General features: G+C 40.6%; 1 protein-coding gene, 1 long non-coding RNA gene and 1 pseudogene across 6 annotated transcripts in view; 2 read left to right on the forward strand and 1 right to left on the reverse strand.

Annotated features, from left to right (window-relative positions):
* The window catches only part of Sestd1 (SEC14 and spectrin domain containing 1), a 96,747-nt gene that overhangs the window by 6,131 nt on the left and 66,155 nt on the right, over positions 1-24,461 (reverse strand). For all 5 annotated transcript variants that reach the window (XM_076569749.1, XM_076569747.1, XM_042275522.2 and 2 more), the window contains 7 exons: positions 23,121-23,332; positions 15,629-15,751; positions 8,099-8,293; positions 7,508-7,622; positions 5,214-5,373; positions 1,018-1,099; positions 175-297 (listed from right to left, as the gene is read on the reverse strand). In XM_076569749.1, the coding sequence (XP_076425864.1) occupies positions 175-297; positions 1,018-1,099; positions 5,214-5,373; positions 7,508-7,622; positions 8,099-8,293; positions 15,629-15,751; positions 23,121-23,332 (1,010 nt within the window). The remainder of the gene's footprint in view (positions 1-174; positions 298-1,017; positions 1,100-5,213; positions 5,374-7,507; positions 7,623-8,098; positions 8,294-15,628; positions 15,752-23,120; positions 23,333-24,461) is intronic.
* On the forward strand, positions 2,368-3,686 carry LOC121828704 (nucleophosmin-like; annotated as a pseudogene).
* LOC143272906 (uncharacterized) lies at positions 8,240-10,016 on the forward strand. The gene is made up of 3 exons (XR_013050545.1): positions 8,240-8,375; positions 9,076-9,165; positions 9,878-10,016. It is a non-coding gene; the product is annotated as an uncharacterized LOC143272906 (long non-coding RNA).

A 24,461-nucleotide genomic window follows, 5' to 3' on the forward strand; every position in this document is an offset into this window, starting at 1 on the left:
ACCCTACACTTGGGAGCCAAACCCTCTTGAGTCCAGTCTTGGTACACCAGCTAGCATTTTCTCAGCTCTGTGTAACAGAACTGACCTTCTTAGACTTGGAAGGTTAAGTTACACCATCATCTGCAGAAAGCCATTCACACACTGTCCTTGAAGAAAAGAAGACAAGGTCTGTACCTGTGCAACATCAACAAATTTTCGATGTTTTTCCAGTAACACTTTTGTTTCCTGAGCATCATCGCCCAATCTGATGTGGGTCTTCAGCAGGGCATCCAGAAGTTCACTTAACCACTCTACTGCCTAAGGAACACACAGAATAAAACTGGACTCATAATTCTTTCCTTGTGGTGAAATACCAGCTCTGTGCAAAAATGACCTCTGTGTGATTAGTTAGCTCTTTAATCATAACCTCGGTTTTAACATTCATCTGATGCCATGTTCTACGAACTAATGATCTCTCCGGCTTCTCAAACTGCTGTCTCAAATGTCAAGGCAGGACCTACTGAGGAGATGTCCTCAATGTACAGCTAGTATCACATGATATAGGGCCATGGGTCCCTGTAATACAGTTCTGCTGGCATCTCATTACAGATGCGCATTATGACTTAAAATCATAACTTCTCTCTGTCCTTCAAGATTTTCTGATACTAAATACATGATTACATCAAGTTGCTTATGCAGCACTGAGAATTCCCTTGTGGAATAGAAAGCAATGTTCTTCACCAGACTTCATTCCAGGACAGAACTAACATCACCGTCAATAATAATAATTAATAAATATTCCCAGTCTCAAGATCAACAGAGGATTTCACTGACAGGGTGAGTGTAATGAGATCAGTAAACTGGCTGAAATACCAAGCTTTATTTTCTAGAGGAGACATAAGGTCTAGATGTAATAAACTGGCTTTCTTAGCACCACAGGAGTCCACTTTGTTCATAGTTAAGAGAACTTAACCTCCTAAATTAGCTCACAAAGAACTTAATCTAAGCTAACTTCCTATGGGGCTGACCAGGCCTTACCTGAGAAGCATCCTCTTCACATTTAAACAACTGCACCATCTGAAGCATCTTCAGCCTCCGCACGTCTACCATGTCCTCACATCTAATAAACCAAACACAAACTCGGCTTAGTATTCTGGCCTCAGTGAGCTACAGCACCATCATCTGACACGCATGTTTAACAGTACACTAAGAAACTTAGTCCTATGCTATGGTACTGCAACTATTTTATACTGACTTGTCAGAAGTTTATGAATATCTAATCTATTATCTATGTTACATCAAGACCTCAAAATACCTGGAATGATACTGAATGACAAACCCTCTTGAGGATAGCATGGATTCTGCAAAATATTGAAGCAAAGAATAAACTCAATGGTCCACCAAAAACCAAAGAAACCTCCATCAGCAACTTTATTAAACAAGCTTCAAAGATAAAAGTATAAAAGTTCAGAGGATGATGCTCCATGGAAATGTAATACATTTTGTCAAATTATATTATCTAGGATAATACTAAGTTTTGAATAAAATTGTATACCTATACCTTTTAAGAAAAAATAACCCACATATCTTTTGAATTAAGACAAACCCAGTGCAGAACATGGCTTAATCTCACTGTGGTCTGCATATATAATATACAAACAGTGTCTTGGTATAACTAAAAGATGATCCATTTCCTTCGTCCCCATGCAGTTCCATGTGCGAGAGGCAGGAAAGGGACTCTGGTAAAGTCCCACGCATCAGAAACAGGTAACCCACTAGGCCCCAGGGTCTAGAGTCAGTGTTCCTGAGGAAAGTCTAATGATAACACAGAAGCAGCTTCTAACAGGCTACTTTAAAATGCAGATTTCTCAGTCACAGCCTAATGTTACAATGCAGCTTATTTAAGGTAAGTCTACAAGTGACAGAAGAGAAATAATGATAATTATTTCTCAGATCTAAAGCAAAATATGTAAAACACCTTAATGATGAAGATGATTGCCACATTAAGCTCAATACATACTGTGTGTCATTAGGAAGACAAGACAGTTTGGCTTAGTTTAAATTATACCATCTAAACACACAGGAGTCAGATTAGAAAATGTTTATGGGAAATGAACTTTAGTTGGTAAAATGGCAAAAACGGTTACATATCCATGTGAAACACTTTGCGGGGGTGCAGAGGAACAAGTGACTCACTGCCTAGCATAAGCATCCACCAGACAGAGAACAAGGAAAAAAGACAGAAGTCATGGATGAATGAAAAACACAAGCTATTTAAGAAACTAAAAGCAACTGCAATCCTGTGGGAAGTCACAGGATGCTAAGAATGCAGAGTGGAAGGTGTTCTCCTACACTGTCCTAAGGACACATCTCAAAAGACGGGCCTGGTGCAATTCCACCCTGCACACCTGTCCTGAGGAGAGCAGTCCACAGTCAGCCACCTCTGGCCAGCTTCTCTCACCGAAATTCAAGCCTCCACACCCCATGGAAGACATGATGATATGAGACCTTCGAGGCCCCACAACTATCCTTTTGGTTGTGAACCAAAGGCTGACAAAGATTATTACTTTAAGATGGATAATGGTGGAAATGACCACCAGTTATCATGATTTAGATTTAGGTTTAGACACGGAGGCTAAAGATGAATTTCATGTGCCTGAAACAGAAGCGATGAATCACAAGGCAGACCGAGCACAGTAACAGTGGCAACTACGACAAGATTTACACACCCATCAGCGGGTGCTTCTAAGGACATCAGCGGGTGCTTCTAAGACTTAAGGTCTTCCGGTTCCTGCGTGGTTCAGGGCCTGTGCACATTAGTGGACAGCGCCTAGTAGCACAGAGCAAGATATCCAGTCAAAGAATGGAGATGAGCAGGATGGCTGGGAAGGGATCTGCCCCTGGAAGTGGTAACAAGGTTCCACAGAAAAAGGTAAAGCTCGATGAGGAGAAGGAAACTGAAGAGGCAGCTGCAGGGAAGGGATCTGTAGGAGCTCCTCCGGCTAAAACTGCAAAAGAGTCAAACCAGAATGGAAAAGACGAAACCATCAACACCAAGATCAAAAGGCCAGGAATCCAAAGAAAGCCAACCAACCAACAACCAACCAAACAAACACACAAACACAAAGAAGAGGGAAAACAAAACAAAACAAAAACACCCAAATGACCTAGTTCTGTAGAAGTCATTAAGGCAAGAATATAAGCAAGAACAGAAAAGAAGGGTTCTCTTCCCAAAGTGGAGCCAAGTTCATCACATATGTGAAGAATTGCTTCCGGATGAGTAATCAGGAAGCTCCTTGAGTCTCTGGCAATAGAGGAAGTCTCTTTAAGAAAACAGTTAAAACACTTTGAAATATTCTGTCTTATTTTATTGCCATAGCAGTTGATATCTGGCTGTCTTTTTTATAATTTGAAGTGAGGACTGCCCCCCCCCACTGTGTTTGGTAAATGTTGACCAGATTTCATTGCCAAAAATGTTCTGTTTTGATGCCTGCTTCATTTTCAAGGATGAAAATGCACTTGGCTTTAAACAGGCATGGAATGTTAGGACAGGGCACAGTAATAGTGGTGGGGAGACAAAAATAAGGTGTGAAAACCCCTCAGTATTCTAATAATCGAAACAAGAGTCAAAGGCTTCATCCAATCCTTGTACTTGTGTAGATTACTCTTGTCTGCAACAGCCTGATGAGCAGCAAGACTCAAGGTAGAAAAAAGAAAATCTCGGGAATCTGAGATAAGTTTAAATTTAGAGATAAATTCTAAATTTGGTAGCTCACAGCAACTTGAACTAAGAAAGAGAGAGAGCAAAGTTGAGGAGAAGATGAATCTGATCCAGGCACAGTAAGTTGGAGGAGAATGTGGCACATCTAGCTAGAGATCCTCCAGAGGCAACCCAAGTCAGGGAGGTCTTGGTAACTAGCAAAACATGAGCATGCAGGGCAGACTCAGGGAGAACACTCAGAGAGGAGAATGATAGCACACGGCCTGGAAGCCACAACTTTAGCAATAGAAAGAGAAAACAGGAGGGACAGAGCCAAGAGGGTGTTTTGAAGGAAGACACAGTTGTCACAGACTTTCAAAGAGAGAGTACCAACTATGTCCAATGCTATTTAGAATCAAGCGGGTCAGATATGAAACAGCCCAAATTTTCCAAGATTGGGTTTATTACATACAGTGATTAGAAGTTACTGACACTGGAACAAGCAAACAGAGAGGCAGGGAGGGCAGAAAGGAGAATATAGAGGGATAGAAAATAAACTAGAGGAAGTAAGGAGCACAGGTTAGACCTGCAAATGACTGAGCTGGGAGGACAAGTGGTGACATCAGATGACAGTGGGTGAAGAGCAAGCCGCTCTCCTTCTGTGACAATTCTACGTGTACAATCCCTTATTATCCTTCATACTGGAGAGAGCTAAGCATCCACAGGAGGAACTAGAACCAGGGTGGAGAACAAATATTGCTAGAGTAAGAAGCCAGAGCCCAGATGAGGACTCACCCTAGAAGCTGACAGAGCTATCACACCCCGCCTTAAGGACACTGCAGGTCCAGGACAGGATGCAACAGGGATTCCTGCCTTGTGACTCTTCATGGTGTAGAGTGGAAATGTCTGGGAAATTCTCCTCATGACTTAAGTTTCCAAGTGCGCAAAATTCCATACAACCAGTGCCAGAGTACGCATCTGTGCCCATTCTTGCCTCTGTAATTTTAATCTTGTACTTTCTAACACTTTCAGGTCGTCATTATAGACTGAGTCTCTAAAAAGCCTTAAGTTCCTGTTAGTCTATCAAGTGCAAAAAAAAAAAAAAATCAATGCCAGCCCATTGTCTAATCCTACAACCAACACAACAATAAATATGTTGGATATGTGACCTAAGAGATGAGACGAAGAGACAACAGGGTAAGGTTTAACAGAATTCTAGTGGAAAACAGAAAAGCACACTTTTCAAAACAGTCTTCTTTTAGTGTGAATATCTGAGTATTACTAAAATCTCTATAACCAGGCAAAAGGGAGAAAGGTGTCTCTTCATCAAATGAATTGGCATTAGTTGTCAGAACAATTATATATAATAATTATTATATTCACCCCCAAACCTACTATACCTGTAGCATATAACAAGTAAGGGATTTGATTTTGTATGCAAAACTTAGAGTATTTAACTTCTACATAGAGTATTTAACTTCTATCTTAGTAGCATACTATCTTGGTGAATTTAACATTAACATTCAAACTTTGCCTTTGTTTTCTAAGCTGCATGTCTTCCATCACTCCTTGTATGTGGTCCACGTTTTCTTTATTTTCAATAGTTACATCCTTTCCGTAGGCCCAGGAAGCCTGATTGGAGATCTGATCCAGGAGACCTTGACCTTTTTCTCGTAAGCCTTGTAATCCCACATCTAAAACAAATGACACCAGATTGAATCTCGTAACAAGGTATGTCCTCTTCAGCAGCTGGACACGGGTGCCAATGTAGATGCTTTAGATACTGACACGCCAGGGCGCAGACATCTCACTGCCTCAAGCAACAGAACCTTTAAATGGGGCTCAAAGTGGAACGCTTCCTTCTGTTGACAACTTTTCCATAAAGGGAAGCTTTGAAACACAAATCTGCACAGATGATGACTCTTAAAAACTGAAAGTATAGGAATCTCTATTTTAACAAATATGATTTTCTATTTTTCCCTTTTTCCTTTTGTGTTCCAATTTTTAGGGAAATGATGCACATTTTTTAAAAAGATGCATACGATTTACAAGATTTCAAAAATGCTCACAATGTATAATCAAAGCAAAAGGAAGAACACTGTGAGGAGGGCCACTGTGAGGAGGGTCACTGTGAGGAGGGTCACTGTGAGGAGGGTCAGTGAGGAGGGTCAGTGAGGAGAGTCACTGTGAGGAGGGTCAGTGAGGAGGGTCACTGTGAGGAGGGTCAGTGTGAGGAGGGTCAGTGAGGAGGGTCACTGTGAGTAGGGTCAGTGTGAGGAGGGTCACTGTGAGGAGGGTCAGTGTGAGGAGGGTCACTGTGAGGAGGGTCAGTGTGAGGAGGGTCAGTGAGGAGGGTCACTGTGAGGAGGGTCACTGTGAGGAGGGTCACTGTGAGGAGGGTCACTGTGAGGAGGGTCACTGTGAGGAGGGTCAGTGAGGAGGGTCACTGTGAGGAGGGTCAGTGAGGAGGGTCAGTGAGGAGGGTCAGTGAGGAGGGTCAGTGAGGAGGGTCACTGTGAGGAGGGTCAGTGTGAGGAGGGTCACTGTGAGGAGGGTCAGTGTGAGGAGGGTCACTGTGAGGAGGGTCAGTGTGAGGAGGGTCAGTGAGGAGGGTCACTGTGAGGAGGGTCACTGTGAGGAGGGTCAGTGTGAGGAGGGTCACTGTGAGGAGGGTCACTGTGAGGAGGGTCAGTGAGGAGGGTCAGTGAGGAGGGTCAGTGTGAGGAGGGTCACTGTGAGGAGGGTCAGTGAGGAGGGTCACTGTGAGGAGGGTCACTGTGAGGAGGGTCACTGTGAGGGGGGTCACTGTGAGGGGGGTCACTGTGAGGAGGGTCACTGTGAGGAGGGTCACTGTGAGGAGGGTCAGTGAGGAGGGTCAGTGTGAGGAGGGTCACTGTGAGGAGGGTCAGTGAGGAGGGTCAGTGAGGAGGGTCATTGCAGCTCATATGGAAAGCTCCATCCAAGATGTCTGGACTCCAAATTAGACATCTGCACAGGAGTTCTCTTTTGAAGAAAAGTATGGCCCAAGAAAATTTGTGATACTTTAAATCATACTTGGCATATGAAATATTAAATAGGTATTATGCATACCATCCATTAACTTAACAAAGGCTGTAAGCAAGTAAAATGTCAATACAAAAATGCTTTGTAAACTAATTCCCCGAAGTTGTTTTCATAATGAATGACTCTGGCTCATTCATATGTCATCACTTTCTACTAACTCGCCTTCATGGTCTGTGTCTTCCCCATTCACCCCTTCTGTAAGGTGTCCCCTTCTCAGTCTGACTTCCAACTAAGGAAGTGCACGGTGTTTGCTACTGCAAACCCATATGAAGGGTCTTGATATCAAGTGACAGAGTGGGGTTAATGAAACTGGACCACACTCCCCTTGAAGATAACTCTCAGTGTGGACATACAATGCACAGAATCAAACCAACTATTCTTGCTCGTGGTTAGAATATAGCAACAACAAAAATCATTGCATAAAACACAGTCTAGGGCATGCAAGGTTTATCATGGAACATGTCACAATTAATTACAGTTTCTGCGTGCATGACAAGTATCTGTCCCTGGAATATGCAAGACATAGCTCTTTAGATTGAGGACAGGAAGGCGAAAGGCCCGAGGAAGGCAGGGCTGACCAATCACAATGGAAAATAAATGTTTCAGCATAAATTATAGCCCTTCAATGGAATAAAACCTTTCAATATTATGTTTTCTGTGTTCCCTACAAATGATAATTAGTTCAGTATATAAATTAACTGTCTAACCATGGTAATATTTTTTACAAAGAACCTGTAGGTTTCAGCATTTTTAAAATCTGCTTACCAACACTTTTCAGCTTCTCTTCAAGCAGTTTTAAAGTTTGCTGAATCGATGCTCCATCAGCTGGTGCTACGTCTACGCACAACATACCTAATAAGCCATCCAACTGCTGAGATAACTAAAGCAGAGGGACAAAGAGACAACCCTGATGTAACCGGCATCTCAAGTCTTCAATGATTAATGAGGTTTATCTAATGAGGTCATCACAAATGCACTTGAAGAGACTATGCAGTTAAAAGATAAGGATGAGCAATCAGAATACATGTTATCTATAAGATGGGACATACAGATGCACCAAGAAGGTTAGCAGAATGCAAGAAGTTAGTGATGGCTCCGTTTCTGTCTATGTTATAAAACACATTATCAAGAAACCATCCAGGTAAAGTAATAGTCTGGACCACTCTAGTTAGACAGTAGGTTTAATTGCATGCATCATAACAAAATAATTTTTAACTCAAGAATTTTATCTCATTACCTCCACCAGTAAATTACTGTCCCCGAAAAATAATCATGGGGCATGCAAACCTACAAAAGTTTTGTACAGATTGTTTGCATCATTTGGAGACATGGAAAGCAATCAGAAGAGGAACTCACATCTTGGGCCACACCATGAAATTCCAAAGCTGCCTGTAGGAGATTTTGCCTGAACTCTAGCTGACTGGCCTGTCGGTAGCAAACATCGCTAAGCTGTTGCTGCAGAGACTTCAACTCCACGAGATCCTCCTCATCCCCAGCGTTCAAGAGTGCTGCAATCTGCTGGTTAAGCTCCACATATACTGCAAACCACTCCTGTAACAGGGACATGACAAACTGAAGGTCAGATTAGCTCCTGGAGCACTGTTTATAATTTCTCAAGAAGAGAAACAGAAAGGTTTGTAAGGCAGATTTATTTAAATAGAGGGTAAGTTCCCTATCATCAAATCCTCCCACTGTGCTCCCTGGAAGTCTCTCCTGTTAGTCCCTGCTCCAGTGGAAGCCTGTTTACACTCAGGGAACACAGGGTCTCGAAGTTTTCCCAAACCAACTGCAGTCTTTCCTTCTCCCTCAACGTCCCACAAGCCTTGAGTGAGTTCAAAGGTAGACTGACTCCTCATTATTATCTCCACACTGTTTCTCATCTGTTCCCCCAAACCTCACCACCTTCTCAGTGCATGCTGGTGAATTTTTCCCTGCCAGTCCCCACCCCCCAGTCCATAAACAGGGGGTGTGGCAAAGGCCTTGGCTTTCTCTCAGTGATGTTTCCACCATGTACCAACACCGTATACCATGGTACCATATACCAACACCAACTCGTGAACTTGTGTCCTTGACTCCCTGATTTCTTTTCTCAACTGTATTATTCTCACTTCATCTCACTGACCTACTTTAGACACCACAAAAACTGATTGCCTGCTACTACCCAGCTCCCTAAACCTCAATTTTGTGAATTCCATTCTCTGACCTCCAAGTACTGACCCCAGTTGTCTTCCTTTATCAAGCTCACACTTACAGTCCCATGGGGTCCACCAATCCATGACTAACAGGTTTACTACCCACAACCTGGCAGCCTCTTGTCCTTTCTTCTCTCCTAGGTCAAAGACTATGACTACCTGACGTACATTTCACAACCCGAAAGCAGGTTTCTCTGCCCACTGTGACTAGACCAAGCTCACGTTGCTATGGTACTATAGCCATGGGCTATATATATACAACGAGGGTCAGTAGCAGGACGCATATTACAATGAGGTGCCACCGATTACGTAGCTCACCAATATCACAGTCACTCACACAATGTTTCTGCAACATAAAGACATATTTTTCAGTGCTGCCCCCCACCCCCACCCCACAGTTGGGTAATGAGTGGCGGGAAGTAGGTAGATTTTTTTTTCTTCTGTTGTCACTAACCATCAGACCCTGGCAATGCTTCTGTGTCTCTCTGGCCAACTCTTGTCCATTCTCATGACTACTGGTTTTTTCATGCCTTCCCTCTCTAGTTCTCTTTTAAAACCTTATTACTTGCAGCCAAACATTTGGCCTCTTCTTAGACTTAAAACAGCTTATAATTACTAATGTATATTACTTGTATGTACTAAAAGGTTTCAGAGCTGTGACATTCCCATGCATGTATAATATCACACTTTGTGCTTTCATCAAAGATCTCAATTTTTTTAATTATTTAAAAAAAATAGCATACACAGTATTAGGTTTTATTCAGTAGTGTCATTTTCAAAAATAAATTTCTTTGTGTTATTATTCTCCCCTCTTTTCCCACACTCCTGGTGTGTCATCCTCCCCCCCCCCCCGCCACTTTCCACTTTCCCATTATGTGTATCTTCCTGGCCTTCCCACTTCTTTCTCAGACCCTCACTTCTCCCTTTCATGGTATCTTTTCAGAGTTCACAACCTGTACACTCACCTCTCACTTATTGACTATAAGCAAGAACGAGAAAGAACAGAGAGCTCCTACGATCTTACTTCTTACTTCACTGGGGAGAAACAGGAAGTCTCTCATCTTCCTACCTGAAACTGTCTGCCCTCTTCTGGGGCCCTCCACCCTGCCTCATGCTGCAGCCAGGGCTACAGCCAGGGTTCTGCAGCCACCGGCTGCTCACGGCAGCCAGTCCACTGCTGCTGACACAGCTTTGCTTCTGCTGCTACATTGTCTCTATTGCCCATCAATGCCTTGTCAACTGGATTACTTCCATCAGCGTCTAAGTAAGATGAAATATATTTCAAAGCACATTGTAGGATGTCTACATTTTAATGTTTTAAGTTAAATCACACATGTGCTTATGTATGTGTGTGCGCATACACACACACACACACACACACACACACACACACACACACACACACACACACACACACACAGGATCTCCCTTTATAGTTCTCAATACTCATTTTCTCTCCCTTCCTATTCTCTTTTGAAATTCTCCTGATCAGATTTTTTACTTCCATTCTTCTGAAACCAATCATGTCACATTCACTAGAAAATTCCCAAAGCTTTAGTCCTCTACCAACAAGTACTGCTGTCCACCCTGTGAACCTAACATCTCATCAAATGTCTGCTGACTTCATTTAAGTAGTTTCTAGTCTTTCATTTTTATTATCTCTAACTCTATGCTCCATACAACTCTACGCTCAAAAAAATGCTCCAAAACTTTCAAATAACATTTAAAGTAGCTTGAGTTCCTTTCCACACGTTCAAGACACCACACACTCCTACCGTAGACTTCCCCTCAACACTGGAGCTTCTGTCTACACCTTGCTCCCTGTTCCCTAGCAACACAACATTCTGCCTCCATCATGCTTCTGCAGCAGCCTGCTTCCCATACCTTGTTTTCCATCTTGTGTCCTTTGCTTGGACTACTCCTTCACCGAATTTCAAGGTTTGAGTACTAAATGTCATCTCCTAGAGAGACTTTTCTTCAACACCATACCTCTATTGCTCTCTACTCCCCATCTCTCCTGACTTGAATGTAAATTCTGTATGGTAAGACTTTATTATAATTCAAGAATTTAGAACAATGTGCTCAATTAACACACACTGAATAAATATACAAAATGTAATAGACATTGCAGACTTGACATTAAATTAAGTAGGTAATGGGATGATTTGGGCAATGTCTGGAGATAATTTTTGGTTAATATGACTAAGAAGAACACAGTAGTAATATGTATGAGAGTCTATATAACCAAGACCTACGTGTCTAAATTGGTAGAAATGTAGAGGTCAAGTTACTGTTCCATTAACGGTGGTGATAAAAACTGCCTTATTATTATATTATCATAGAAACAATTAGTTTTTAAACTATTTTTTAAAATATGAAGTTATTACAATGACTGATAAAGTATAGCTATCAAAATCCTATTTCCACTGTATGTGTGTTGTGTGCATGTGGGAGAATGTGTGGGCACTACTGTGCAGCATGTGTGTGTGGGCAACTTTCTGGAGTCAGTTTTGTCTTCCCACCATGTGGGTACAGAGGACAAAACTCAGGTCATCAGGCTTGACAGCAGGCACCTTCTCACCAGCCCAAGAATGGCTGTCTTAATGTGAAAAATATCATGGAGAAAATTGCTGTCATGTTCCTAAATAGGAAGTGATTTCACTGTCTTATTTATAGCACTTGGAAATTTAGTTAGTATTCTGAAGAAAAGTGTCCAGTTCCTGAAAAAGAAGTTGCACTGATTCTAAGCAAGGCAGTAAGCTAAAATGTTGGCAGTCACGAATACAATTTCTCATGTTGGCTTGGTGCACATCAAAGTGTCTAAACTCTTTGGTGGGCTCCAGGGTGTACATTTTTAAAAGCATCCTTTAAGTTATGCCCACTATGATGAAGAATCACCATTGCGAAGATGTTTTCTTCTTCCTTTATGAATTCATAATATACATACAGGTTCTGCAACTTCGCCAGGGATGTAAATATAACACAAGAACTGGTATGCCTCAAGAAATCAATACATTGATTGGAGATTCGGATTTTACTCATTTACATAACTAAGGTTGTTCTAAGGACAAATCAGCCTATCTGGGATAAGGGTCAGGGAGGACCTGGCTCACCTATAATATATACTTAAAACTAATCAAAGTGTTTCTTCCTAGAAAAGAGGGGGCCATGGGGTATGTGTGACCTCAGGCAAGCAGACTGCCTTTGATTCAATCTAGTATATCTAGTTTGCACTCTGTTGTATGGAAATGATTAAGTATAGGAAAATAAAAAAGCACAAAAGTTGGGGCCTGAATTAAGTCTTAAACAGCCAATGAGCTTGAATGTCTTCTTTATACTAAGACAGTCAGGCCCCAGCCACCAGTGTGTGTAGTAGAGGCGCACAGCTGGGATGATGAGCATCTATGCCAGCTTTCCCAGGGAACAGCATCCTGATGCAGATGAAACACTGCCAAGTCAGCTATCAAGGTGACTCCCACACAGTCTGTATCAAGATGAAATGTGTCTTGACTCCTTACGCAAACCTGTGTTGCTGATTCCTATTAGATGGCACAGAGCAGGAACATGTGGCCTCTGTGGCCAGGACACTGACAGAATGCCACAAAGACTTTAGAGACTATATTCCACATCTTTCCTTATGTTTTCTACTACACTAGCCTCCACCAAAATCTAAAAGACTTTCACTGAACTAAAATTCCTTTTTTTATGTTTTCCGTGGTTTTTGAGACAAGGACTGGCTTCCAACTTGTAACTCCCCTGTCTTAAAGATCTAAGATTACAAGTATTCAACACCACACCCAACTTCAATTAAAATATTTTAAAATTTGTTATCAATCCTATAACTATTACCCTGCTTCTTACTATTTTTCCTATTGTATTAAAAAGCTGAATGAATTTCTAACCTATAATCCCTTGCAAAGAACTGCATTTTGGTAGGAATCTCATTCTTCTTTACAGTAATCCTAAAAGCCAAACACATTTGTGTTTTTAGTTTTAATTCTCCACTATGCTTTTATGTAAAATTTGAAATTTAATGCTTAGATAGTAATTTAATGCAAATGGTATATTAAAATTTTCCAAATTCTATCTTTGTTAGCTATCAACACTAGAATTTTGCCATTACTTCACAAGACCTGAAAAATGCCAATAAATTCTTTCAATGGTTGGATTTTATTTACAAAGAACAAATAGAGTTTTAATTCTGTTTTTGGTTGGTTGGTTGGTTTTGACCCAGAGTATGTAGCCCCAGATAGTCTATAACTGGCTATGTTGACCAGATTGGCCTCAAACTGTGGGAATTCTCTACCCTCTGCTTGGGATAACAGGTATGTGTTATATTCCATAGCCAGTTAAGAAAGTCTTGAATAAAATACTAAATATTAGAACCTTAAGTATCATAAACTAGCACATTTATTATCAACCAACCCCTTCACAAGTCAACAGTGCAGCGCCACCTATTGGCTAAAACAGTGCAATCCTCCTTCTAAACCCTGCAAGGGAGACTTTCAAATCAAATGAAAGTGCAACAGCAACAGACCAAAATAATGAAACTCCATGTCTACCAAGCTTTAGCAGTTACCAACTGCGGCTGACTACATTTCACCCCGACTCTCACTCACTCTTTCCACACCTACCAGTTTTACAATGAATCCCAAATACCACACAACTTAAAGAAATGAATCTATAATGGCCCTCAAGTGTTTCTTTTCTTGAAGACCATGAATGGAGATGTCAATTTACCTACATAAGGCCCCAAGGACTAACAGCATAGGAATTAAGACATAAACAAGAACATGGTGTCTCTTAAGTTTTTCATTAAGTTGAGTGATTTCTCTATGGAAGAAATAGAAAGGACTGCATCCAGGCACTCAGAGATCTACTGGGAGGGGGGGGGGCTGGTAAAGCATGCATAGTTCGTCAACAGAGTCTGCATCTAGAAAACAATGTGGTGGCATTGGAAGAATCTACATTTAGATATCTCCACTAGCTGGTGGCCTTTCCAATTTAAAAGTTCTACATACATTTCAACATGCAAAAGTACCCTGAAGCACACAGATCTCATAAGCACATTGCTTCTTTAAAGTAACTTAATGACCTTGTGATTTAAAGACAATGTTATACAAGCATGTCTATGTGTGTGATCTGCACATTTATCCTTACTGCACAGAACACACAATGTACTTTTTAATCCAATGTGAACTTACATATGGTATGAGTATATCCATTTTCTACCTACAGGTGTTTCTCTTGGTTTCTTTTTAAAATGACAAAACGCAAATACTTGTCTTCAAGCTCCTCACGTCACAAACCCTCACTAAAAGTCTTACATAGTAAGTCCGCTCAGACCAAGTCTAGAATGCTCTATGACAAACATTGTTTTCAAGAACTAAAGAATAAGGGAACACATTTTAGAATCCAGTTATACTATAATACTGTACTCCAGAATAATCCACATAGTTCTATCAAACCAAATCCCTATAAAAAAATAAAAGAAAACCCCAAACCAACTCGATAGTATTACATCATTTAAAAAGGACCAAGAGAATTAGAAAGATTATAACCCCAGGAACAGGGCTTATATGTTAAATATAAATCATCCACTACAACTTTGTTTAACCATATAAGAGAGAGCCATGTTGGAAGCTGTGCAATGCATTAAAACACACACATTTTCAATTATAGGATTTCATTTTTAAGTTTCTTATGAGTGTGAGTTCAACATTACTACTGCTGGCCAGTTTTTGAAGACAGTCTAAGGAGACGAAATTATATTCAGTTCACTTAAAATCAACATGAGTAACACAGCTTGAGGTTGATAATAGCTTATGATATTTAAGGTTCTAATATTTAGTATTTTATTCAAGAAAGTCATACCTCACAAGCAAGGTACGACTTCCTCATTGAGGCCAGGCTCACTACCCCACAGCAGAAGCTAAGGGATACTAGACTCCTCCACCTACCAAGTTTTACATTTTAAATTCTTTTGAGCCATCATTATCTACAACCAGTTTAGGGATTAATTGATTGCCCAATGTATAGCTGGTTTCCTGATTGTCACCTTCCTAAATACAGGAGTAAATCTTTCAATCAACAGAGTGGACAGATGTTCTGTACGGCATGTCCTCAGCTCCATGGGTGAGTTTAACACAGCGGCTGTGGTGTGGCTCTCAGCGTTCAATTGTATTGTATGTTCCCAGCAGAGCAGGGAAGGCCCCTCACTCCAAAGACTACACAATAGGAGTGTCACTTGGAAAAGGAAAGGGAATGGGGGGGGGGAACAACTGAGGGCTGTAAAGGGAGGTGATTATGATCAGAATATTTGCTATACACGTGTCAAGATGTCACAATGAACCCTGCTACTCTATGTGAGTAACCCTTGGTGAAACAACAACTGAAGCCAGAACTCTCCGTCCCAGGCTCTGTATTTTCAGGTCACCTGTTCCCTGACACTAAATGTCATCCAAACTGTGCTTCTAGAACAAAATCATGGAACTGTATGGGAATTAAGACCAAACTATCAATGATTATGTGTTAAGTCTCAACATGTACTTTCAGGCCTCTAAGCACTCAACATAAGCACTCTGTGTCCTCTACCAACATTTGGAGCAATCCAATGCAGAGCATTCAGTCCCACCCAAGTACTAGTGATCCCCACAGAAGGCCACACTGTGACTTGCTGAGGGAAAGCGCTCACACTGTGCTGGCTCTCGATCTCCTCATGCTTTTGTTGCAGGGCCTGGGAAGCCCTGATGGAGTCACCAATCCCCCACTGCGCTCTCAGCTGTTCAGATCCAGGCCCTTCAAGCCAGTTCACAACCTACAAACGAAAGGTGAGATGATAAAATAACCACATGCTCTGCAAATTTCATTCTGATTAGTTTCCCTCCCCTAAATTCCTGAATTCCTCAAGGGTTTATACCTTAAATTATTCATATTCTCTGCATCTCACTGGTAGTAAATGTTTCATTTAGAACTATGTATAGTGGGACATCACTTCCAAAAACCTGAATTTGGAAGAATGAACACTGTAGCTAACACTTGGCTTTCACACTACCTGCCCATTTGCCAGGCTGGGGAACAAACAACACTGGAGTTCTTCTATTAAAGGTTAAACTTTTACTTAGAATGAGCGAGTCAGAACTACAGGAAATAAGAGTTGGGAGGATATCAGGAATGACATTAGTCAAAGGTTTTAGCTAGCACTTTAGAAAATTGAGTTTCAGAAGTAGCTTGTCCAAGGTAACAATATATTACTGAAAACTAGGACCAAAAGACACATGTCTTGACTCAGTAGAATGTTTTTGCCAAAGCCCAAAAACAGAGTTAATTGACAGAGTTAAAATACTACTTTCTCACTGTAGTAACAAACTGCAGGATCAGACTACTTGAATACTCTCTGGGTGTCTTTGTAGGATAAACTAAACGTTTAGACTTCTTGGGAAAAGTTCCACAAACTCTGTTCAAAAGAATATTGGGGGATCTATAGTTTGCCAGGATGACAGGACCCTGTGCTCATCTGTGGAGTCCCAGCAGCGGGTGTAAGGAGCTAACCACGATATGGGGTCGACAGGAGAGTCATTCTAGTGTCCAAAGTCCATGTCCCACAGGGTCAGGTCCATCTTGAAACATTGAACTCGTGATACCCAAAGTTGTAGCTTCCATCGGTATTAACAGTTTAGACCAGACCCTGGGTGTTTTAGTAGAAGGACATTACTAAGTAATGCTGGTCATATTCCAATCTTTGTCAGGTGCTCTGGGGAATACAGCAAGGGCCAGACTCACTCAGGAGGTTTTGCTAACTCTTCTGACACTGACATTGTTAAAGAATTCTAAAGAAGCTAAGCAGGAAGAGCACCATCAAGCTTTACCTGTCACTAAGTGAGAACAGGGGATCTGAGACTAGAGGGACAGTGACACCTGTGTCTAAACTTTGGACAGTTCTCTTGAAGTGACAGCACATGCCTCCATCCCTTGCTGGGATGGCCTCACAAAAATGAAGAGTGCCTTGTCTCCCACAGTGTAATTCTGCTAACACAGGGTTGACACACACTCAGTCTTAAATGTTTATGCATTCTTTTTTTATAATTATATAAACATACAACACAAGGAAAATCACATGCATTTCCTTCTGTTAATTTTGAAAGCCGTTTTCCTGTATCATTCTAGATGCATTTGCTATAGCCAACTCTTTAAGATCCAAGATCCAAGTCATTTCTAACCTGTGGTTACAGCAAATATAATGCTGTAGTAATTTTCCATGTGGCAACTACTATAATTTTAGATGAGTTTACAAACCTCATTTTTAAGCAAGCCACCTCTGTGTCTGCCTTTCTCCAACTGTCCAATCTATCAACCCATCCAGCAACCCACTAACCTGAAGATGTACCACTTCACATAACTGTTATATCTGTGTTCAACATCCTGTTGTTATATGGGTTGGCGATCATATGAAAACATTTACAGTCAATGCTAAGTGATTATATGATGAAAATTACACAGCAGTCATATATAGCATTTTTTCTAATTCTGTTTTATTTCCTTGGCAAAACATCTACTGGAATTTTCTTGTTCAATGATAAAAATGCTAATGGCTAGAAGTATATATTATAAAACAATCCTGTAAAATATTTGCTTCTAACTGAAACACCTAATCATCAGTTTTAACTGTGTTTTCCAATAACACGGTTATCTGCAAGATATACAAACTATTGTGGAAAAATCCCTGTCAATCAGAAAAAGAAGTTCTCCATACCCTTATTAGTGGGACTGAATACACAGGAAATGTCTGTTCACTACAGGCATGGAATCTTCTATGATTTCTCTTTGTGGTTTTATCTTATATTCTACTGCCTTACTATATTGACTTCTACTTTAAAGTTCAATACTAGGATGCAAAGCTCAACAATAAAACAGCATTACTGCTGAGTCACTAGAATAACCACTGAGCTTTCTTTTGGTTGAACTCTGTACAAGTTCATTGTGAACCCTATTGGCAGGTGTTTTTCAGAATAAAAAAGTCTGTTCCTCAACATCCTCGCTGTTTCTTCTTCAATCTTTCACCCGAGCTGTCTCTGCAGGAGCAGGGTTCGAGGACCTGCTTCACTTCACTAGCCAGTATCTTTTTCACAAAGGAGCCAGGAGCAGGTGTGAGTCTGAATTCCAGCTCTGCTCCTACTAGAAAGATTTTGTTTCCTACCTTGAAGAGAGTGTGCAGGGCTACTTTCAGGATACGCCAGTCAGTGTACATATGACAATCATTACTGTTCCATATTTTAGTGGTAGATACAACAGTTATGACAGGCACTTTCTTAAGAAACCTATAAACCTCATGGAAAATATAGATGAGAGACAAACCATAGAGCCTGAGAGGACAGAAGGAGCTAGACTGCAGGGCAGGTAGAAAAGCAAAGAGGCAAAGGGTAGCAAACCCAATCCACCACAGCTAGTCTTATGGAGTGACTGGCACATCCTGACAGCAGTCCTGTGTGCCATATTTAAAGTGAAGAACGCAGTCTTTGAACGAGTGGGAGCAGAGGCGGAATTCACTCACAGCGGTGCGGTGCGGTTAGGCTCCTGGCTTGCTGACTAACTTGACCTCGTGTGTTCCTGTGCTGTTCCCCTTCTCGTTCAAACCCTTGTCCCTTTGCCTTCTACACACATGAAGGTCCCAACCATACTCACGCCTCTCGACCCTGCAATTCCTTCCCTGTATAACTATAAAAAGCAAAGCTTTGTTCTTCATCATTAGTCCATCTGCTGTATTAGTACAGCACACAAAAGCGATTAAGAATGTAGAACCGTGGAGACTCCATAACTCTAAATATGAAATTCATATAAAGGAGACATCTCATTGACAAAGAAACACAATTACATGACCAACACACACACAGCTTTAACACACTCAGAAACTGTTTTCTTCAGTATGAAACATCATAGTGTACATGCAGTAACTGTATGACAATTTCTAATAAAATTATTCAGGTTGAGGTCAATGCTCAGTAAACAAGTCCATTTAAATGCATCAACGATGGTTGCTTGACAAATGGTGTTATAAAATTTTCATTCACACTTTACTCAGTCAAATACTAATGTTAACTTACTCCAAAAACAGTTCTGTGCACAGTCTATAACAATATGATCCTTTACATAGTTATTAATACATTTAAATGCAACGTTTAACCTTGGAGATTTGTCCTTAAAACTTATGAGGTCAAATATTTGCACAAGCCAAAAATGTCTATGGCAATCCACCATTGTTGCATAGCTGGAGTGCCTGAGGGAATATCAGGGGACAGACACACACACACACACACACACACACACACACACACACACACACACACACGGTCAACCTAGCAGGAGGGCATGCCAAGCACCTGACTGCAGGGGCACAGGGACTGAGGGCACAGCCTCCAGCTGCGGCTCAGGCGACTGAGAGTGTTCCTACTTTGCACCTATGGCGTCTCTCCAGAATGGAAAAAAGTGCACAGAATGTTCCAAACACAAGGCTTGCAGCACCGGCCGGCAGAACTCCTGCTGCGGTGAGTAACGGGAAGGCCGCAGCCCTCTTCAGGGAAGTGGTGCTGTCGCCACCCAGGAGTATGCGGAATCGAATTTTTAACTTCACAGCAGCAGCACAGAGAATACTTGCATTCCTCATGAAGTCTGACACTGCCGAACTAAATAGTGACTGGAAATTATCACACGACTACTTAGCACACAGTTTATCAAAGTTACCGAAAATTATCATCCGACTCTTTCGATAGTTTTTCAGCACTACTGATTGCTCATGCGTCACGTTCTCCGAGATATGACAATACAGTCATGTGGACAATTCTGATTTCACTGACTTAAACAGACGTGCAGCTTTCCGATTAGCTTTCTATAAACTGATTTCCCCCAAATCTGTAAGACACTATGATGTATTCAGCATATCATTCACATGTTACTGTGGTGGTATTGTGTTCCCCAAAATATTGTGCACCCTAATGAACTTATCTGGGGTCAGAGACAGAACAGCCACTAGATAAAAAGGCTAGAAAATGGTGGCACTCACACCTTTAATACTAGCATTCCAGAGGTAGAAATCCCTCTAGATCTCTGAGTTCAAGGCCACATTGGAAACCACCAGGCATGGTGACTCACGCCTTTAATCCAAGAAAGCGAGCCTTTAATCCCAGGGAGTGGTGGTAGAAAGCAGAAAAGGTATATAAGGCGTGAGGACCAGAAACTAGAAGCATTTTGGCTGGTTAAGCATTTGGTTGGTTAAGCTTTCAGGCTGTGGAGCAACACAGTTCAGCTGAGACCCATTCTGGATGAGGACTCCAGAGGCCTCCAGTCTGAGGAAACAAGACCAGCTGAGAATCCGGCAAGGTGAGGTAGCTGTGGCTTGTTCTGGTTCTCTGATCTTCCAGTATTCACCCCAATAACTGGCCTCAGGTTTGATTTTATTAATAAGAACTCTCTAAGATTCATGCTACATGTTACTGTAGTTACATTTAAACAATCATTTTGGCAAAGGAACTAGATCTTTCTTTAGGTTGTGGTCTTTGGCAACATTGCATGCTGAGCATTGGTGCAGCAGTGTATTTACAAACTTCGTAAAGAAAACAGCTGGGGATGGCCACACATGCCTAAAATCCCAGCATTTAGGAAGCTGAGGCTTGAGGCAGGAGAATCATGAGTTCAAGTCCTGTCTACGCTACAAAGCGAGACCTTGTCTATAAAAGAAAAAAGCTGAGCCTCAATAAAATTTATCTGTTCTTAACAATGATCTGTTAACTATAATCACAGTCATTATAAATACCATCATCCACATCCTTATCCCCATCATTATAAACATCATCACCATCACTACAATCATCATCACCAGCACCATCACCTCCCTTTTCTAATCTCTTAATTGGGTGTTTTAAAAATGCATTTGTCAATACATTTACTTTCTTAATCTTATTGTTTTATCTTATCTATTTAGCAAAGCATACATGGTGATGAATCTTATCTCTATGCATAAACCCAAAAGCCAGAACTTGTTAAAATTATTACTTTAAGTCTTCATGTAAATAGGTGTGCTACTGTCTTGACTGCCATAACTGTTCTGTTTGTGGGGGGCATAGAAAAGTCTTCCAAGGCCAACCAGCTCAGAATCAGAAAAGGTCAGATCCAGACCACCTGGGTTCAGAATCTGAGCGTTGTCCCAACCACTGTGCTATTTCATCTCTGTGGTTGTCAAAGATAATTCCAACATAAAGGCTAAAGTTTACTTGGGCTTAATGCAGACTGCTTTAACTTACTAATGAGTACATAGAAATAGTCACAATTAAACATATGCTCCGACATCTTTGGTTTACATGGGATTAAAGTAAATAAAAGCCTCAGTTTTCTGCCTGGAATTCAACACTGTTCTTTCACATCTTTCTTCCTAGGTTATCTTCCTGATTTAGTCAGAGGTCAGCAAGCTGGAGCCTGCAAGTCAATCTGGCCCATCACTTGTTTTGAAAATAAAGTTTTACTGGAAATAGGCCATGTACATTCATACACAAATACTATACTTATACATTCTTTAGACAACAAAGGATGACTATGTAGCTGTAATTACAACACTATGTGATCCATAAAGCCTAAATATTTAGCTTTTACAGAGAAAGTCCATTAATGGTTTCTAGGAGGGCATCCAACATTTTGGCTTCTCTGTGCCACACTGTTATCCAGAATTACCTTGGGCCACACATTCCAGGAAGTATCCAACCTATTACCCATGGGTTACGAAACCACTTATGGGTTTATTCTGTGTGATGCTGCTGTCCTGGACCATAGTGGAGGCTGGGCTCTCTTGTGTAAGGTCTCGTTTAGTAAATATACACTACCATTAGTGTGCTGGGTTCTTTCCAAACGCTAGCCTTCTAAAAGTGGTGCCTGCCATACAGGGTTCAGTTAATGAGAAGATGCTTTGTGGAGTCCAGTGCAACCCAAGACCCCAAGCTCCCCTTCTGTATCAAGCTGTTCTCCAACCACAACGAAATGCCAAGTCTCCTGTAAACCTTGCTTCTGTGCGGTGAAATCATCCAGGTTCTGAGAGAATAAAGTCAACTGCTACTTCCACCTGCTCGGCCCTCCTAGACTATAGCAACCACAGAAATGGTCCCTCCGCCAATGCCTAAAGGACTCTGGCTCTTTACTTGTGATGCTTAATGCTTTTTCTCCTTAAGTTTATCAACAAAATGAAACCTACTTTTATAACTCATATAAAATCCAGCACCATGCCTGACACGTAAGCAGCACTTAATATTCACCTCGAGAACCAATGACTCTAGATTTCAAAACAACACTGCAGCATTCCAAGCTGCTTGTACTTATATTTATTTACTGATTTTTAGAGGTTTGTTTTACTTTTAATTACATGTACATGTGTGTCTATGCATAGGTATGTACAGGTAAGTAAGCACAGGTCCCAGTGGAGGACAGAAGAGCACACAGCATCCGATTTCCTGGACCTGGAGTTACAAGGAACCCTGAGCCCCCTCAAATGGGAACTGGCACCTAAATGCAAATCCTCTGCAAGACAGCTCCATTCTTACTGCTGAGCCAGCTCCCCCAGCCCCTCCAGCTTCTATCTTTAAGTAAAATTATTTAAAGATTAATTTTCTTAATTGTTATTAGATAAAAATCCACCATAATCTAAAGAACAGAAATGTCTAGCATTTGTTTTTGGTATTTTCAGCCATATTTCTTATGAAAATCAATTCTAAAAGCAACTAAAATTAATAATTAAGTACATTTAACATTTTATCAATATCATAAAAGGATAAATGTAATATTTGAATCACCTACACTGTTGTATTACTTTGCTAAGATAGCATACTTTACAGTGATAGTAAACAGTCTAGTAAGTTTTAGAAATTAAGAATGAATCAAGCAACCATGTTCAAGTACTATGAATTAAATGAATATAGAGACCATTTAAGTTTAAAACTAGCGTTTTTGAAGTTCATTCTGTTAGTGAGTTAAATGATCAATTCCACTATTGTAGAAATAATGTCACTTTAACGTAGACACTCCCTATGAAGATATGAATCCAGTTTGAAATCTGTCATGTTCTCTGTGTGGTCAGTCACATAACAGACATTATCAGGGAAAAGACACTTGGCATTCCCAAGGGTGAGGAGGCAGCCCAGCCTGACACCCACCTGCATCACCTTCTGCTGGATCTCCTCTAACTGCGTGCGCTTACTGCGCTGCCTGCAGACTTCCTGGTAGCGCGTGTACTGCTCCCGGAGTGAGTCTAACAGCTTCATAACCTGTGGCTGTGCGAGCAGCTCATCATCCATAGGAGACCACGAGACCCCTCCATCAGAGCCGTTAAACCGACGCTGCTGTAATTCAGACAACAACTCATGCCCTTTACAAACGAAAGATACTTGTAATTAATGCCCACAAAAAAATACAATCCCTACATGTCGATCTTCTACATTATAGTCCCTGATTTTAACACCTATTCCTCTGCCTTCTCATAAAGAATAAAATGCAAGTTAAAACTTTATATATCACAATGAGTAGGAAAACTGCATATGTGCACATAGATGAGAACATAATCATTTTATATATACTAGGAAAAATTTTGAAACAAATGGCCAATTGTGTAACTATATAAACCCTATACATCACAGTAAATGCAGAATATATGTGGACATCTCTATTTATCAGGTTCTTGGTGGAATAATTACTTAAGATTAATAAATCCTCTTTCTCTGTAGAGCAAAATTATATTCTGTAATTTCCATTACTAATTCAAGAAATGTTTTGAGGGCTTCAACTCCTCGCTCTCAAGCACAGAACTTAAAATAAAAGTTGACAGTGAAGGAAATGCATTATCAAAGTAACTGGAGAAAAGTTTCATGAGCAGTGCAAAATGATACTGAAATCACCTCTACAGGAACGTCTATAACATACTGACTGATTAGTGAACATGCCATAGTAGTGGAAGAATTACCTATAACAAGCTCACTCAGGAATCCACTCATACACAAGAAATTGACACAGAAGAATATATAACAAAAATATATAACAAGCATATTTGCAATTTTAAAAATAAAGAGACTGTTTGCCTAGGATAAAACTATTCTGATTATTACAGAGGTATCAAAAATACGGACATTATAAATCTTCTTCTTCTCATCTTTATTTTAAAAGTATCCTAAATTTAAATAGCTTTTAAAGTATAGAAAGCATTATTATAGCTTTCAGATATAACCAATTTCTAAAAAAAAAAACCAAAAAACAAAAAACTAGATTGTTCTAAATCTCCATTATATACTTTCAATGCCTACTTTAAGTGTCCATAAAACAAAACTTAGTGCACATATAGAAATATTGAAATGCTCTTAAATCAGTAGTTTAAATAAGATGCTTTCAAAAATGCTAAGTAATTCATGGAACTAAGTATTCATATAAAATAGTACTTTTACTGACCAACTATTGTAATTTCTAAGCATGTAAAATGTGTAGATGGTAAGTATTCCTTTACTCCC

The sequence above is a fragment of the Peromyscus maniculatus genome, chromosome 4 (genome assembly GCF_049852395.1).
Source record: "Peromyscus maniculatus bairdii isolate BWxNUB_F1_BW_parent chromosome 4, HU_Pman_BW_mat_3.1, whole genome shotgun sequence".
Classification (NCBI taxonomy): Eukaryota; Metazoa; Chordata; class Mammalia; order Rodentia; family Cricetidae; genus Peromyscus; species Peromyscus maniculatus.